Genomic DNA, 19,189 nt, shown 5'->3' on the forward strand with positions numbered 1-19,189 from the left:
CGATTAAATACAAACGCACAGCTCTACAAACAGCTGTTAATGATGATGGCATATTCAATGGAACTGATGAAAACTAACCAAGCGCTCCAGGACAAGTTGTCTACAGAAATAAAAGAACTTAAAATCAAGAAATTCAACCAAGACAAAAAAGACAAGGCCGATGGTAAAGTCTACTTCTGGAGAAACCCTGACAGGAGGTCCTGCTCCCCCTCTCAGACGCAGGAGGGACGCCGCTTCCTTCTATCCACCCCGTCTGATCAACGCTCCACAACCAGCGCCTCATCGGCTTCCAGCGGTAGTTTTTATCCAACGAGAGACTGGACGGAAGGAAGGGCGGAGGAGGCCGCAGGAACGCGCATCGACGAGATGTCGGGTGACGGGGTAAGAAGAAACGAATATCAGAGGCAGAGGAGACCGTTCACACGGTCCCAGAACCCACGGGATTGAGTGTCTTTAATTTATCAAGCAAGATATTGAGCCCTGCCCATGTCTCTTTGCTTAATAAAGGGTTATCTTTTGTGCCTACAACTCAGTGCAACGATTTTGATGTTACGGTAGACATGTTTAAGTTTTCAGAAACATCCGTTTAAGGGAATACTTTAGCTCCCCTAATTCTGACACTTCTATTGAACCAGTAGGTTGCTCTCCTGCACATACTCCGACTCCTTTTAGAAGCAAGAGTTATTTTATACCTCCAGCCAATCGCAATCACTCTATCGAGACATATTGCAGACTTGTGGAACATGATGTTGGACATCTCCTTAAGAATACACAGGGATTCAAATCTTTCCCTAATTTACCCAAGAATGAAAAACAAGCTTTGCTTGATTTACAATCTGATACGTCAGTCCTTATTGGTCCTGCTGATAAGGGTGGGTCGGTTGTACTCATGGATAGGACAGTTTATGTACATGAGTGTCATAGACAGCTGCTTGACAACACCTTTTACAAGAAACTCAGAAGTGACCCCACTTCCCAATTTCAGAATACTATCTTGTCTGTCCTAGACGGGTATTTAAGTTCTGGTCAGATAACCAAAAAAGAACATGCATTTTTGGCTATTTAACACCCTATAATTGCCACTTTCTATACTTTGCCGAAATTACACAAGAATGTTACACAACCTCCAGGGCGCCCTATTGTAGCGGGCATTGATGCAGTAATGGCCCCTCTATCTACTTTTGTTGACTTTTTTATTAGACCACTCGCAGAACAGCTCCCCTCCTTTGTGAAGGACACCAGCAGTATGATCGCAGAACAGCTCCCCTCCTTTGTGAAGGACACCAGCAGTATGATCTCAGAACAGCTCCCCTCCTGTGTAAAGGACACCAGCAGTATGATCTCAGAACAGCTCCCCTCCTGTGTAAAGGACACCAGCAGTATGATCTCAGAACAGCTCCCCTCCTTTGTGAAGGACACCAGCAGTATGATCTTAGAACAGCTCCCCTCCTTTGTGAAGGACACCAGCAGTATGATCTCAGAACAGCTCCCCTCCTAAAGGACGCCAGCAGTATGATCTCAGAACAGCTCCCCTCCTTTGTGAAGGACACCAGCAGTATTGTCTCAGAACAGCTCCCCTCCTTTGTGAAGGACACCAGCAGTATGATCTCAGAACAGCTCCCCTCCTAAAGGACACCAGCAGTATGATCTCAGAACAACTCCCCTCCTAAAGGACGCCAGCAGTATGATCTCAGAACAGCTCCCCTCCTTTGTGAAGGACACCAGCAGTATGATCTCAGAACAGCTCCCCTCCTTTGTGAAGGACACCAGCAGTATGATCTCAGAACAGCTCCCCTCCTTTGTGAAGGACACCAGCAGTATGATCTCAGAACAGCTCCCCTCCTTTGTAAAGGACACCAGCAGTATGATCTCAGAACAGCTCCCCTCCTTTGTAAAGGACACCAGCAGTATGATCTCAGAACAACTCCCCTCCTTTGTAAAGGACACCAGCAGTATGATCTCAGAACAGCTCCCCTCCTTTGTAAAGGACACCAGCAGTATGATCTCAGAACAACTCCCCTCCTAAAGGACACCAGCAGTATGATCTCAGAACAACTCCCCTCCTAAAGGACACCAGCAGTATGATCTCAGAACAGCTCCCCTCCTAAAGGACACCAGCAGTATGATCTCAGAACAACTCCCCTCCTAAAGGACACCAGCAGTATGATCTCTATCATTGAATCTCTTGATCCTCTCCCTGAGAATATACCTTGTTAGTTACTTTTGATGTTGAGTCGTTATACACTAATATTCCACACGATGGCGGTATTGAAGCTATGGAACATTTTCTTTTACAACGTGACCCTAATGAACTACCTTCCAGTGCATGCATTGTAACACTGGCTGAAATAGAACTCACGCATAACTATTTCATGTTTCTAAATGATGTCTTTATTCAGACGAAGGGTACTGCTATGGGATCCCCCATGGCTCCTAACTATGGGATCCTCCATGGCTCCTAACTATGCTAATTTGTATGTGGGTTACATGGAGAAACAGTCTATTTTCAATCCTCTCAAAAATGTTTTCTTGCCTCACATCATTATTTGGAAACGGTATATTGATGATATTTGTGTTCTGTGGGATGATGCTAAACAGCTCCAGGCGTTCCATGCTTTTCTTAACTCCTGTTCTGAGCATCTGAGATGTACTTGTTATGTACTTGAGTGAAGACCCAAAAGCGGTTTTAACAGAAAACAGAGTTCTTTAATGAAAAACAGGAATGGCATAAATCCTCTTCCAACGTAGTCAATGGAACAAAAAGAACGTTAGTATAATGCAGGATGCACCTGCCAGGCAGACTCCGACAGGATAGGACAAGGTGGAAGCAACGAGACGACAGCTTGCTTCTGGCATCAAAAACACAAACAAGAATCAGACACTGAAAGTAGCAGGAACAGAGAGAGAAAAAGAGACCTAATCAGAGGGGGAAGAGAGAACAGGTGGGAAAGAGTGAATGAGCTAGTTAGGGGAGATGTAGAACAGCTGAAGAATGAGAGACAGAGAAGGTAACCTAAAAAGACCAGCAGAGAGAGACAGAGTGAAGAGAAAGGACAGGAACAGACATAACAAGACATGACAGTACCCCCCCCACTCACCGAGCGCCTCCTGGCGCACTCGAGGAGGAAACCTGGCGGCAACGGAGGAAATCATCGATCAGCGAACGGTCCAGCACGTCCCGAGAGGGAACCCAACTCCTCTCCTCAGGACCGTACCCCTCCCAATCCACTAGGTACTGATGACCACGGCCCCGAGGGCGCATGTCCAAAATCTTACGAACCCTGTAGATGGGTGCGCCTCGACAAGGATGGGGGGAGGGACGGCGGGGGGCGCGAAGAACGGGCTTAACACAGGAGACATGGAAGACCGGGTGAACGCGACGAAGATAGCGGGAGAAGAAGTCGCACTGCGACAGGATTAATGACCTGAGAAATACGGAACGGACCAATGAACCGCGGGGCCAACTTGCGAGAAGCTGTCTTAAGGGGAAGGTTCTGAGTGGAGAGCCATACTCTCTGACCGCAACAATATCTAGGACTCTTGGTCCTACGCTATTAGCGGCCCTCACAGTCTGCGCCCTATTACGGCAAAGTGCCGACCTGACCCCCTTCCAGGTGCGCTCGCAACGCTGGACAAAAGCCTGAGCGGAGGAACGCAGGACTCGGCGAGCTGAGATGAGAACAGCGGAGGCTGGTACCCGAGGCTACTCAGAAAAGGAGATAGACCGGTAGCAGACGAGGAAGCGAGTTGTGGGCATACTCTGCCCAGGGGAGCTGTTCTGACCAAGACGCAGGGTTACGAAAAGAAAGACTGCGTAAAATGCGACCAACAGTCTGATTGGCCCGTTCGCGGCCGTTAGACTGGGGATGAAAGCCGGACGAGAGACTGACGGAAGCCCCAATCAAACGGCAAAACTCCCTCCAAAATTGAGACGTGAACTGCGGGCCTCTGTCGGAAACGACGTCAGACGGAAGGCCATGAATTCGGAAAACATTCTCGATAATGATCTGAGCCGTCTCCTTAGCAGAAGGAGCTTAGCGAGAGGAATGAAATGAGCCGCCTTAGAGAATCTATCGACAACCGTAAGAATAACTGTCTTCCCGCTGATGAAGGCAGTCCGGTGATAAAATCTAAAGCGATGTGAGACCACGGTCGAGAGGGAATGGGAAGCGGTCTGAGACGGCCGGCAGGAGGAGAGTTCCCAGATTTAGTCTGCGTGCAGACCGAACAAGCGGCGACAAATCGACGCGCGTCACGTTCCCGAGTGGGCCACCAGAAACGCTGGCGAATGGAAGCGAGCGTACCCCGAACGCCGGGGTGGCCGGCTAACTTGGCAGAGTGGGCCCACTGAAGAACGGCCGGACGAGTAGGAACGGGAACGAACAGAAGGTTCCTAGGACAAGCTCGCGGCGACGGAGTGTGAGCGAGTGCTTGCTTTACCTGCCTCTCAATTCCCCAGACAGTCAACCCGACAACACGCCCGTCAGGAGAATCCCCTCGGGGTCGGTGGAGACCTCAGAAGAACTGAAGAGACGAGATAAAGCATCAGGCTTGGTGTTTTTGAGCCCGTACGATAAGAAATAACAAACTCGAAACGAGCGAAAAACAGAGCCCAACGAGCCTGACGCGCATTAAGTCGTTTGGCTGAACGGATGTACTCAAGGTTCCTATGGTCAGTCCAAACGACAAAAGGAACGGTCGCCCCCTCCAACCACTGTCGCCATTCACCTAGGGCTAAGCGGATGGCGAGCAGTTCGCGATTACCAACATCATAGTTACGTTCTGACGGCGATAAGCGATGAGAGAAAAACGCGCAAGGATGGACCTTGCCGTCAGAGAGAGCGCTGAGAAAGAATGGCTCCCACGCCCACCTCTGACGCGTCAACCTCAACAACAAACTGACTAGAGATGTCAGGTGTAACAAGAATAGTGCGGATGTAAAACGATTCTTAAGAAGATCAAAAGCTCCCTGGGCGGAAACGGACCACTTAAAGCACGTCTTAACAGAAGTAAGGGCTGTGAGGGGAGCTGCCACCTGACCGAAATTACGGATGAAACGACGATAGAAATTAGCGAAGCCCAGAAAGCGCTGCAGCTCGACGCGTGACTTAGGAACGGGCCAATCAATGACAGCCTGGACCTTAGCGGGATCCATCTTAATGCCCTCAGCGGAAATAACGGAACCGAGAAAAGGGACAGAGGCGGCATGAAAAGTGCACTTCTCAGCCTTCACATAAAGACAGTTCTCCAAAAGGCGCTGGAGGACGCGCGTCGCACGTGCTGAACATGAATCGAGAGAGACGGTGAAAAAATCAGGATATCGTCCATGTAAACGAAAACAAAATGTTCAGCATGTCTCTCAGGACGTCGTTAACTAGTGCCTGAAAGACAGCTGGAGCGTTAACGAGGCCGAAAGGAAGAACCCGGTATTCAAAGTGCCCTAACGGAGTGTTAAACGCCATCTTCCACTCGTCCCCCTCCCTGATGCGCACGAGATGGTAGGCGTTACGAAGGTCCAATTTGGTGAAAACCCTGGCTCCCTGCAGGATCTCGAAGGCTGAAGACATAAGAGGAAGCGGATAACGATTCTTAACTGTTATGTCATTCAGCCCTCGATAATCCACGCATGGGCGCAGGGACCCGTCCTTCTTCTGAACAAAAAAAAACCCCGCTCCGGCGGGAGAGGAGGAGGAGACTATGGTACCGGCGTCGAGCGAAACCGACAAATAATCCTCGAGAGCCTTACGTTCGGGAGCCGACAGAGAGTATAATCTACCCCGGGGGAGTAGTTCCCGGAAGGAGATCAATACTACAGTCATACGACCGGTGTGGAGGGAGAGAAGTGGCCTTGGAACGACTGAACACCGTGCGCAGATCGTGATACTCCTCCGGCACCCCTGTCAAATCGCCAGGCTCCTCCTGTGAAGAAGAGACAGAGGAAACAGGAGGGATAGCAGACATTAAACAGGTCACATGACAAGAAACATTCCAGGATAGGATAGTATTACTAGACCAATTAATAGAAGGGTTATGGCGCACTAGCCAGGGATGACCCAAAACAACAGGTGTAAAAGGTGAACGAAAAATTAAAAAGAAATGGTTTCGCTATGATTACCAGAGACAGTGAGGGTTAAAGGCAGCGTCTCACGCTGAATCTTGGGGGGAGAGAACTACCATCTAAAGCGAACAAGGCCGTGGGCTCCCCTAACTGTCTGAGAGGAATGTCATGTTCCCGAGCCCAGGTCTCGTCCATAAAACAGCCCTCCGCCCCAGAGTCTATCAAGGCACTGCAGGAAGCAGATGAACCGGGCCAGCGGAGATGGACCGGAAAGGTAGTGCGTGATCCAGAAGGAGAGGCCTGAGTAGTTGCGCTCACCAGTAGCCCTCCTCTTACTGATGAGCTCTGGCTTTTACTGGACATGAGGTGACAAAATGACCAGCGGAGCCGCAGTAGAGACAGAGGCGATTGGTGATTCTCCGTTCCTTCTCCTTGGCCGAGATGCGGATACCCCCAGCTGCATAGGCTCAGCATCCGAGCCGGCGGAGGAGGGTGGCAGTGATGCGGCAGGTGGCAGTGATGTGGAGAGGGGAGCAACGGAGAACGCGAGCTCCTTTCCACGAGCTCGGCGACGAAGATCAAACCGTCGCTCTATGCGAATAGCGAGAGCTATTAAGGAGTCCAGACTGGAAGGAACCTCCCGGGAGAGGATCTCATCCTTAACCTCGACGAGGAGACCCTCCAGAAAACGAGCGAGCAAAGCCGGCTCGTTCCAGTCACTAGAGGCAGAGAGAGTGCGAAACTCAATAGAATAATCCGTTATGGATCGATTCCCCTGACATAGGGAAGACAGGGCCCTGGAAGCCTCCTCCCCAAAACAGAACGGTCAAAAACCCGTATCATCTCCTCCTTAAAGTCCTGATACTGGTTAATACACTCAGCCCTCGCCTCCCAGATTGCCGTGCCCCACTCACGCGCCCGTCCGGTAAGGGAGAGAAATGGCGTAGGCGATGCGGGCTGCGCTCCTGGAGTAAGTGTTGGGCTGGAGAGAGAACACCACATCACACTGAGTGAGGAATGAGCGGCACTCAGTGGGCTCCCCAGAGTAACACGGCGGGTTGTTGATCCTGGGCTCCGGAGACTCGGAAACCCTGGAAGTGGGCGGTGGATCGAGGTGGAGTTGGTGAACCTGTCTTGTGAGGTCGGAGACTTGGACGGCCAGGGTCTCAACGGCATGTCGAGCAGCAGACAATTCCTCCTCGTGTCTGCCTAGCATCGCTCCCTGGATCTCGACGGCGGAGTGAAAAGGGTCCGGAGCCGCTGGGTCCATTCTTGGTCTGATTCTTCTGTTATGTACTTGAGTGAAGACCCAAAAGCGGTTTTAACAGAAAACAGAGTTCTTTAATGAAAAACAGGAATGGCATAAATCCTCTTCCAACGTAGTCAATGGAACAAAAAGAACGTTAGTATAATGCAGGATGCACCTGCCAGGCAGACTCCGACAGGATAGGACAAGGTGGAAGCAAACGAGACGACAGCTTGCTTCTGGCATCAAAAACACAAACAAGAATCAGACACTGAAAGTAGCAGGAACAGAGAGAGAAATAGAGACCTAATCAGAGGGGAAGAGAGAACAGGTGGGAAAGAGTGAATGAGCTAGTTAGGGGAGATGTAGAACAGCTGAAGAATGAGAGACAGAGAAGGTAACCTAAAAAGACCAGCAGAGAGAGACAGAGTGAAGAGAAAGGACAGGAACAGACATAACAAGACATGACAGTACTATGCAATTTGATACACGTCAAATCAGTTTTCTTGATCTTCTGATCTTCTAATCTCTCTATCTTACTCTCTGCCGCTCATTCTCTCCTCTCCTCTCTCTCTCTCTCGCTCAGTCTCTAGACTAAGAAGTAGACAGAGGAAGTAGCTAAATCTGTACTAGTTTCAGGTCTGGGTTCAAATATTATTTAAAATATTTCAGATCCTTCCATTTCTAGCCTGTCTGAAGTGCCATATGGGAAGGGTTTGTACTTTATCCACTATTCTATTGGTCCAGATTAACTATTTGCAATGATATTGAGTAGTATTTGAACCCAGCTCTGACTCATTCAGGGACTCTCCAGATAGCCCACGAGTGTCAATGGCGCCACTGTGTTGCTTCCTGGAAACAGTGATAGTCTGACAGTAATAAATAACAGAACATACCCTGAACATAGTACTACATCCATTACATCCATAACACAACTACCTGAACATAGAACTACATCCAATAACACAACTACCTGAACATAGTACTACATCCATAACATCCATAACACAACTACCTGAACATAGTACTACATCCATAACACAACTACCTGAACATAGAACTACATCCATAACACAACTACCTGAACATAGTACTACATCCATAACACAACTACCTGAACATAGAACTACATCCATAACACAACTACCTGAACATAGAACTACATCTATAACACAACTACCTGAACATAGAACTACATCCATAACACAACTACCTGAACATAGAACTACATCCATAACACAACTACCTGAACATAGTACTACATCCATAACACAACTACCTGAACATAGAACTACATCCATAACACAACTACCTGAACATAGAACTACATCCATAACACAACTACCTGAACATAGTACTACATCCATAACACAACTACCTGAACATAGTACTACATCCATAACACAACTACCTGAACATAGTACTACATCCATAACATCTATAACATAACTACCTGAACATAGTACTACATCCATAACATAACATAGTAGCTAACATATATTAAGATATTATCTTAACCTGAACACATAAAACAACATAACAAAGCCTAGTATAATATACAACATGATGACCCCTGAGAACTGCCAATCTGTCTATACCCACTAAACATGTCTCTATACACAATAAAACAGTGTGTATACACACTACACCTATCTTTACACACTAAAACTGTCTATAATGTTGTTTATACATGTCTGAGAGGGTTGTAACATGTTGTTTAGACATGTCTGAGAGGGTTGTAACATGTTGTTTATACATGTCTGAGAGGGTTGTAACATGTTGTTTAGACATGTCTGAGAGGGTTGTAAACATGTTGTTTAGACATGTCTGAGAGGGTTGTAACATGTTGTTTATACATGTCTGAGAGGGTTGTAACATGTTGTTTAGACATGTCTGAGAGGGTTGTAACATGTTGTTTAGACATGTCTGAGAGGGTTGTAACATGTTGTTTATACATGTCTGAGAGGGTTGTAACATGTTGTTTATACATGTCTGAGAGGGTTGTAACATGTTGTTTATACATGTCTGAGAGGGTTGTAACATGTTGTTTAGACATGTCTGAGAGGGTTGTAACATGTTGTTTATACATGTCTGAGAGGGTTGTAACATGTTGTTTAGACATGTCTGAGAGGGTTGTAACATTCGCTCCACATCTATGGTTGGTATTTTCGGTAGCCATTCAACAATAACTGACAATAAATTATGAAATACCACCTCTCTATTTGTTGCTCTCTCTCTCTCACACACACACACACACACACACACACACACACACACACACACACACACACACACACACACACACACACACACACACACACACACACAAACACACACTAAGCATCAAACACACACACACACACACACACACACACACACACCAAAACACAAGATAGTCAAGTTCCAAAGATATAGAACGTTATACTCACCCAGAACAAGTAGAAGAGTTCTGGACCCCATCTCAGAGACAGACTGGTATTATATCCACACCAGACAACTAGTAGGATCCTCATAAAACTAGTCCCACAAGAAGAATCAGTCTGAGGTTAAATCTGTTTTACTGAGTTCAGATTGAAGAAAACCCCAGTTTAACAAGGTTTTTATTCCGTATGATAAGTGGTGAGAACATGAACAGGAGAAAAAGGCAGTGGCATTTTCCTTTGGCGAGACAACTCTCTGTGTGAGCCTCGTGGTTGGAAAAACTACTATTTTGTTCTCCGCTCTCCCTTTCTCTTTCTGTTAGAGCCCGCCCCTTTCTGTTAGAGCCGCCCCTTTCTGTTAGAGCCCGCCCCTTTCTGTTAGAGCCGCCCCTTTCTCCCTGATTTACACTCTCCCTTATTTTTCACCCTTATCAGTCTTTTGCTCCTTTCTGTTTAACTCTTATTTTTCAATTCAAATGGATTTATTGGCATGGAAAACATATGTTAACATTGCCAAAGCAAGTGCAATAGATAATAAACACAAACAATCAGATATGAACATGAAGCGTTACACTCACAAAAGTTACAAGGTAATAAAGATATTTCAAATGTCATATTATGTCTATATACATTGTGCTGTAACGATGTGCAAATTGTTGAAGTACAAAAGAGAAAATAAATAAACATAAATATAGCTTGTATTTACAATGGTGTTTGTTCTTCACTGGTTGCCCTTTTCTTGTGGCAACAGGTCAAAATCTTGCTGCTGTGATGTCACACTGTGGGATTTCACCCAGTAGATATGGGAGTTTATCAAAATTGGATTTGTTTTCAAATTCTTTGTGGGTCTGTTGAATCTGAGGGAAGTATTTGTTTCTAATATGGTCATACATTGGGCAGGAGGTTAGGAAGTGCAGCTCAGTTTCCACCTCATTTTGTGGGCAGTAGCCTGTCTTCTCACGGCAGCCTTCTCAACAGCAAGGCTATGCTCACTGAGTCTCTACAGAGGCAAAGATTTCCTTCATTTTGAGTCAGTCACAGTGGTCAGGTATTCGGCCACTGTGTACTCTCTGTTTAAGTCCAAATAGCATTCCAGTTTGCTCTGTTTTTTGGTTAATTAATTATTTTTATTGTGTCAAGTAGTTACACTACATGACCAAAAGTGTGTGGACACCTGCTTGTCGAACATCTCATTTCATTCCAAAATCACGGGCATTAACATGGAGTTGGTTCCCCTTTGCTGCTATAACAGCCTCCACTGTTCTGGGAAGGCTTTCCACTAGATGTTGGAACATTGCTGATATAACAGCCTCCACTGTTCTGGGAAGGCTTTCCACTAGATGTTGGAACATTGCTGATATAACAGCCTCCACTGTTCTGGGAAGGCTTTCCACTAGATGTTGGAACATTGCTGCTATAACAGCCTCCACTGTTCTGGGAAGGCTTTCCACTAGATGTTGGAACATTGCCGATATAACAGCCTCCACTGTTCTGGGAAGGCTTTCCACTAGATGTTAGAACATTGCCGATATAACAGCCTCCACTGTTCTGGGAAGGCTTTCCACTAGATGTTGGAACATTGCCGATATAACAGCCTCCACTGTTCTGGGAAGGCTTTCCACTAGATGTTGGAACATTGCTGATATAACAGCCTCCACTGTTCTGGGAAGGCTTTCCACTAGATGTTGAAACATTGCTGCTATAACAGCCTCCACTGTTCTGGGAAGGCTTTCCACTAGATGTTGGAACATTGCCGATATAACAGCCTCCACTGTTCTGGGAAGGCTTTCCACTAGATGTTGGAACATTGCTGATATAACAGCCTCCACTGTTCTGGGAAGGCTTTCCACTAGATGTTGGAACATTGCCGATATAACAGCCTCCACTGTTCTGGGAAGGCTTTCCACTAGACGTTGGAACATTGCTGCTATAACAGCCTCCACTGTTCTGGGAAGGCTTTCCACTAGATGTTGGAACATTGCCGATATAACAGCCTCCACTGTTCTGGGAAGGCTTTCCACTAGATGTTGGAACATTGCTGATATAACAGCCTCCACTGTTCTGGGAAGGCTTTCCACTAGATGTTGGAACATTGCCGATATAACAGCCTCCACTGTTCTGGGAAGGCTTTCCACTAGATGTTAGAACATTGCCGATATAACAGCCTCCACTGTTCTGGGAAGGCTTTCCACTAGATGTTGGAACATTGCTGATATAACAGCCTCCACTGTTCTGGGAAGGCTTTCCACTAGATGTTGGAACATTGCTGATATAACAGCCTCCACTGTTCTGGGAAGGCTTTCCACTAGATGTTGGAACATTGCTGCTATAACAGCCTCCACTGTTCTGGGAATTCTTTCCACTAGATGTTGGAACATTGCTGATATAACAGCCTCCACTGTTCTGGGAAGGCTTTCCACTAGATGTTGGAACATTGCTGATATAACAGCCTCCACTGTTCTGGGAAGGCTTTCCACTAGATGTTGGAACATTGCTGATATAGCAGCCTCCACTGTTCTGGGAAGGCTTTCCACTAGACGTTGGAACATTGCTGCTATAACAGACACCACTGTTCTGGGAAGGCTATCCACTAGATGTTGGAACATTGCTGATATAACAGCCTCCACTGTTCTGGGAAGGCTTTCCACTAGACGTTGGAACATTGCTGCTATAACAGCCTCCACTGTTCTGGGAAGGCTTTCCACTAGATGTTGGAACATTGCCGATATAACAGCCTCCACTGTTCTGGGAAGGCTTTCCACTCGATGTTGGAACATTGCTGCTATAACAGCCTCCACTGTTCTGGGAAGGCTTTCCACTAGATGTTGGAACATTGCTGATATAACAGCCTCCACTGTTCTGGGAAGGCTTTCCACTAGACGTTGGAACATTGCTGATATAACAGCCTCCACTGTTCTGGGAAGGCTTTCCACTAGACGTTGGAACATTGCTGATATAACAGCCTCCACTGTTCTGGGAAGGCTTTCCACTAGATGTTGGAACATTGCTGATATAACAGCCTCCACTGTTCTGGGAAGGCTTTCCACTAGATGTTGGAACATTGCTGCTATAACAGCCTCCACTGTTCTGGGAAGGCTTTCCACTAGATGTTGGAACATTGCTGATATAACAGCCTCCACTGTTCTGGGAAGGCTTTCCACTAGATGTTGGAACATTGCTGATATAACAGCCTCCACTGTTCTGGGAAGGCTTTCCACTAGATGTTGGAACATTGCTGATATAACAGCCTCCACTGTTCTGGGAAGGCTTTCCACTAGATGTTGGAACATTGCTGCTATAACAGCCTCCACTCTTCTGGGAAGGCTTTCCTCTAGATGTTGGAACATTGCTGATATAACAGCCTCCACTGTTCTGGGAAGGCTTTCCACTAGATGTTGGAACATTGCTGCTATAACAGCCTCCACTCTTCTGGGAAGGCTTTCCTCTAGATGTTGGAACATTGCTGAGGGACTTGCTTCCATTCAGCCACTAGAGTATTAGTGAGGTTGGGCACTGATGTTGGGCGGTTAGGCCTGGCTCTCAGTCAGCGTTCCAATGCATCCCAAAAGTGTTCGATCTGGTTGAGGTCAGAGCTCTGTGCGGGCCAGTCAAGTTCTTCCACACTGATCGACGAACCATTTCTGTATGGGACCTCACTTTGTGCATGGGGGCATTGTCATGCTGAAACAGGAAAGGGTCTTCCCCAAATTGTTGCCACAAAGTTGGAAGCACAGAATCGTCAAGAATGACATTGTATGCTGTAGCGTTAAGATTTCCGTTCACTGGAACTAAGGGGGCCCGACCCATGATAAACAGCCCCAGACCATTATTCCTCCTTCACCAAACTTTACAGTTGGAATTATGCAATGGGGGAGGTTGCGTTCTCCTGGCATCCGCCAAACCCAGATTAGTCTGTCGGACGGCCAAATGGTGATGTGTGATTCAACTCCCAAGAGAACGCATTTCCACTGCTCCAGAGTCCAATGACGGCAAGCTTCACACCACTCCTGCCAATGCTTGGCATTGCACATGGTGATCTTACGCTTGTGTGCAGCTGCTCGGTCATAGAAACTAATTTCATGAAGCTCCTGACGAACAGTTCTTGTGCTGACGTTGCTTCCAGAGGCAGTTTGAAACCTGGTAGTGAGTGTTGCAACCGAGGACAGATGATTTTTAGATAGAATTTGTATTTGTGAACACTATTATTTTAATCTTACTGAGATTTACTGTCAGGGCCCAGGGCTTACAGGATGCTGCTGTAGGTCCTCCTTGGTTGGTGCTGCTGTAGGTCCTCCTTGGTTGGTGCTGCTGTAGGCCCTCCTTGGTTGGTGCTGCTGTAGGTCCTCCTTGGTTGGTGCTGCTGTAGGTCCTCCTTGGTTGGTGCTGCTGTAGGCCCTCCTTGGTTGGTGCTGCTGTAGGTCCTCCTTGGTTGGTGCTGCTGTAGGTCCTCCTTGGTTGGTGCTGCTCCTCCTTGGTTGGTGGGCAATGGTGCCAAGATAGAATTTGTATTTGTGAACACCATTATTTTAGTCTTACTGAGGTTTACTTTAAGGACACAGCAGTACTTAAGACGGTGTAATTTAATAAAGAAAAAATCCTAAAATACAAAAAGGGCAAATCCAAAAGGTGGTAGGTAAAACACAAAAGAACTCAAAAGAAACTCACCAAAAATAAACAAAAACAAAAAACAGAATACCACAAGAACGTCACCCGGAATCGACAAGAGCACACAGAACACTAGGGCAGGGTGCTAACATACAAACACAGAGCACAGAACTGAGGGAAACAAAGGGTTTAAATACAATCAGGGGAAACGAGACACAGGTGCAAACAATAATGGGGATCAAGGGAAAAACACAGGGACAAAAAGCACAATGGGGACATCTACTGACAAAAACCCGGAACAACCCTGGCCAAATCCTGACAATCTGTGCAGAAGATGGAGGTGCTGCTGTAGGTCCTCCTTGGTTGGGGACAGAAGTACGAGATCATCAGCTAACAGTAGACATTTGACTTCAGATTCAAGTAGGGCAGATGCTGCAGACCTTCCCCTTTGTTTATTGTCTATGCCATTTGCTTTGACAATGTAAACACATGTTTCCCATGCCAATAAAGCCCTTTAAATTGAATTGAGAGAGAGAGAGAGAGAGACACCCACACATACAAACACCAAAACACAGTAATGCTGAAATTAGTTGTTTTTTCTGATGTGTTGTTGAGTGTGTATAGTTCTAGTTTTGCAGAACCTGGGACGCGTGTGTGTGTGTGTGTGTGTGTGTGTGTGTGTGTGTGTGTGTGTGTGTGTGTGTGTGTGTGTGTGTGTGTGTGTGTGTGTGTGTGTGTGTGTGTGTGTGTGTGTGTGTGTGTGTGTGTGTGTGTGTGTGTGTGTGTGTGTGTGTGTGTGTTTGTGTGTGTGTGCGTGTGTGTGTGTGTGAGATCATGACTATAAGACTGTGGTTAGACAGCAGTCCTCACACACACAGAGGGTCTTTATGAAGTGATATATAGACTACCTCCCTTCAACAATTGACACAGTGTCTGAGTTCATCCCTCTCTTCATCCCTCTTTCTCTCTCTCTCTCTCTCTCTCTCTCTCTCTCTCTCTCTCTCTCTCTCTCTCTCTCTCTCTCATTCAAAATGTTTTTCTGTCTGTCTGTCTGTCTGTCTGTCTGTCTGCCTGTCTTTCTCTTCTTTTTTCCATCTCTCTTGACCTCCTCTCTCTCTCCCTCTCTCTGTCCCTCCATGAGACGTGGAATTAGATTAAGGCAGCTCTCCACACCTCTCTGATTCATAGGGGTTTAGTTAAATACTGAAGACACATTTCTGTTGAATGCATTTAGTTGTTCAACTGACTACACATTTAGAAAATTGGTGCTATATTGAACCAAAATGGGTTCTTTGACTGTCCCCATAGGAGAACCCTTTTTTGGTTCAGCTCTCGCTCCCTCTCTCTCTCCCACCCTCTCTTGCTCTCTCCCCTCCCCTCTCTCTCGCTCTCTCCCCCTCCCCGGTCTCTCTCTATCACCCCTCTCTTCACCCCTCCCCATCTCTATCCCCCTGGTCTTCACCCCTCCCCCCTCTCTCTCTATCCCCCTGGTCTTCACCCCTCCCCCCCTCTCTCTCTCTCTCTCTCTCTCTCCCCCTCCCCCTCTCTCTCGCTCTCTCCCCCTCCCCCGCTCTCTCTCTATCACCCCTCCCCGTCTCTATCCCCCTGGTCTTCACCCCCTCCCCCTCTCTCTCTATCCCCCTGGTCTTCACCCCTCCCCCCCCCCCCCTCTCTCTCTCTCTCTCTCTCTCTCTCTCTCTCTCTCTCTCTCTATCCCCCTGGTCTTCACCCCTCCCCCTCTCTCTCTCTGTCACTCTCTATCATCAGTCTAGTCTAAGAGGTAGAGACCAGAGGAGAGAAATCTGTACTCATATCAGACCTAGGTTCAAATACTATTTAAAACATTTCAGATCCTTTCATTTCTAGCCTGTCTGAAGTGCCGTATGGGCAGGGTTTGTACTGTAGACACTATCCTATTGGTTCAATAACGCCAGGCAAACTCAATAAAGCCCAGATAAAAGTATTTTTAATTACATCTAGTAGTATTGAAGCCAGATCTGACTCATGGAGGGACCCTGAAGATAGCCAACTAGTGTCAGTCCTGTTACTGTGCTGCTTCCTGGAAACTATTCTGACAGTAATAAATAACAGAAAATACCCTGAACATAGAACTACATCTATAACATCTATAACATAACTACCTGAACATAGAACTACATCTATAACATCTATAACATAACTACCTGAACATAGCACTACATCCACAACATCTATAACACAACTACCTGAACATAGAACTACATCCATAACACAACTACCTGAACATAGCACTACATCCATAACATAACTACCTGAACATAGAACTACATCCATAACATCCATAACACAACTACCTGAACATAGAACTACATCTATAACATCTATAACATAACTACCTGAACATAGAACTACATCCATAACATAACTACCTGAACATAGTACTACATCTATAACATCCATAACATAACTACCTGAACATAGAACTACATCTATAACATAACTACCTGAACATAGAACTACATCCATAATATAACTACCTGAACATAGTACTACATCCATAACATAACTACCAGAACGTGGCTTGCATACAGTATAGTGACACATACAATAACATATACTAAATTATTGCATAACATAACATAGTAGCTAACATATATTAAGATGTTATCTTATCTTAACATATAACATAAAACTACATACCAAAGCCTAGTATAACATAACACAAGCTTTCGTGTGAGAACTGCCAAACTGTCTATACACACTAAAACTGTCTATACACACTAAACCTGTCTATACACACTAAACCTGTCTATACACACTAAACCTGTCTATACACACTAAAACTGTCTATACACACTAAAACTGTCTATACACACTAAAACTGTCTACACACACTAAACCTGTCTATACACACTAAAACTGTCTATACACACTAAAACTGTCTATACACACTAAAACTGTCTATACACACTAAAACTGTCTATACACACTAAAACTGTCTATACACACTAAAACTGTCTATACACACTAAACCTGTCTATACACACTAAAACTGTCTATACACACTAAAACTGTCTATACACACTAAAACTGTCTATACACACTAAACCTGTTTATACACACTAAAACTGTCTATACACACTAAAACTGTCTATACACACTAAAACTGGCTATACACACTAAAACTGTCTATACACACTAAACTGTCTGTACAAACTAAAACTGTCTATAAACACTAAAACTGTCTAGAAACTGTCTTGTATACAGTCTGGTAGTTTATACATGTATTAGATAGGGTTGGAACATTCACACTGTATCCATGGTTGGTACATGGTTGGCACATGGTTGGAATATTCTGTAGCCATTCAACAATAAATGACAAAGTCACTTTCTCACACGGACACACGCACACACTCACACACACCCCACACACACCCAAACACACACACACACACAAACACACAAACACAGATAGTCAAGTTCCAAAGATATAGAACGTTATACTCACCCAGAACAAGTAGAAGAGTTCTGGACCCCATCTCAGAGACAGACTGGTATGATATCCACACCAGACAACTAGTAGGATCCTAATAGAACGAGTCCCACAAGAAGAATCAGTCTGAGATTAAATCTGTTTTACTGTTGAGTTCAGATTGAAGATAATCCCAGTTTCACAAGGTTTTTATTCCGTATGATCCAGTGTGAGAAAATTGACAGAAGAAAACAAAAAAACAATCTTCCCTCTCTTTTCGTGAGACACGTCTCTGTGTGAGCCGTGGGCTTAGAAAAACAACTGTTTTGCTCTCCTCTGTCCGCTCCCTCTTTCTCTTTCTCAAGTTCAGTCTCAGCCTGTTAATGCCCGCCCCTTTGGTTCTCTTTCACTTCTCTCTCTCTGTAGGGGGTTGAGTTCTCTGAATAGCTTCTGAAACCAAGCCCAGTGGAACATGGAGCTGTGATTGAGATATAAGAGAGAGGGGGAGAGAGGGGGAGAGAGAGGGGGGGAGAAGGGAGAGAGAGAGAATGAGAGAGAGAGAGAGAGAGGGGGAGAGAGAGAGGGGGAGAAAGAGAGAGAGAGAGAATGAGAGAGAGAGAGAGAGAGAGAGAGAGAGAGAGAGAGAGAGAGAGAGAGGGGGAGAGAGAGGGGGAGAAAGAGAGAGAGAGAACGAGAGATAGAGAGAGAGAGGGGGAGAGCGGGGGGCAGTGGGGGCAGTGGGGGAGAGAGAGAGAGAGAGAGAGGGGGGGGAAGAGAGAGAGACAGAGAGAGAGGGGAGAAAGTGAGAGAGACGGAGAGAGAAGGGGGAGGGAGAGAGAGAGAGAGAGAGAGAGAGAGCTGAGTAATGGTTCATCTAAACAGCTGCTGTTCTGGAGTCTTTGCCAGTAAGTAATCCAATCTAAGTCCCTCCCTCCCTCAGAATTTTCACTTCTATACTTGATACCAAAAAGATACCAGGGCAAAACAAATAAGGCATTTTAGCCAAAGTCCCAGAACGGCACTTGATCCAGACAGACCAGCTCACCTAGTGCTCTGTTCATTTGTTGGGCATCATTACACGAGAATCATATTTTACATCGACATTTTTCAAAGTATTTTTAAACAGTTATACAATCAATTTGACTTTGTTTTTACCAATACAACTACATAACAACATAATAGTAATCATTTATTTGAACATTACATTTCTATTGAAGAACTGTGTAAATCAAGACGAAGCCAAGGCCTGTTCACTGTACAGGTGAAAACATATTATTCAATAAGAGTGTGTGTGACTTTGAGTCATTGAGCTTGTTTTGACAGATTTTCATGAAAAACAACCTGTTTCTATGTGGCACTTTTTTCTCTGTAATGATCAACAACATCATTCACGAGGCAAGAGAGGCGAG

At 45.8% G+C, this 19,189-nt stretch overlaps 1 protein-coding gene across 3 annotated transcripts in view; it reads right to left on the minus strand.

Annotated features, from left to right (window-relative positions):
• Positions 1 to 18,144, minus strand: part of LOC135531089 (adhesion G protein-coupled receptor E1-like) — a 104,661-nt gene extending 86,517 nt beyond the window's left edge. For 2 of the 3 annotated variants that reach the window (XR_010453954.1, XM_064959214.1), the window contains exon 1: positions 9,734 to 9,983. Coding sequence is in view for 2 of the 3 variants with exons in the window: in XM_064959214.1 (XP_064815286.1) it covers positions 9,734 to 9,764 (31 nt within the window). In the remaining variant the exon portion in view is untranslated. Of the gene's footprint in view, positions 1 to 9,733; positions 9,984 to 17,816 lie in introns of those variants that run through there. The other variant, XM_064959219.1, reaches the window with a different exon arrangement.
• Between the last annotated feature and the right edge of the window lie 1,045 nt (positions 18,145 to 19,189).

The sequence above is a fragment of the Oncorhynchus masou genome, chromosome 5, assembly GCF_036934945.1.
Source record: "Oncorhynchus masou masou isolate Uvic2021 chromosome 5, UVic_Omas_1.1, whole genome shotgun sequence".
Classification (NCBI taxonomy): Eukaryota; Metazoa; Chordata; class Actinopteri; order Salmoniformes; family Salmonidae; genus Oncorhynchus; species Oncorhynchus masou.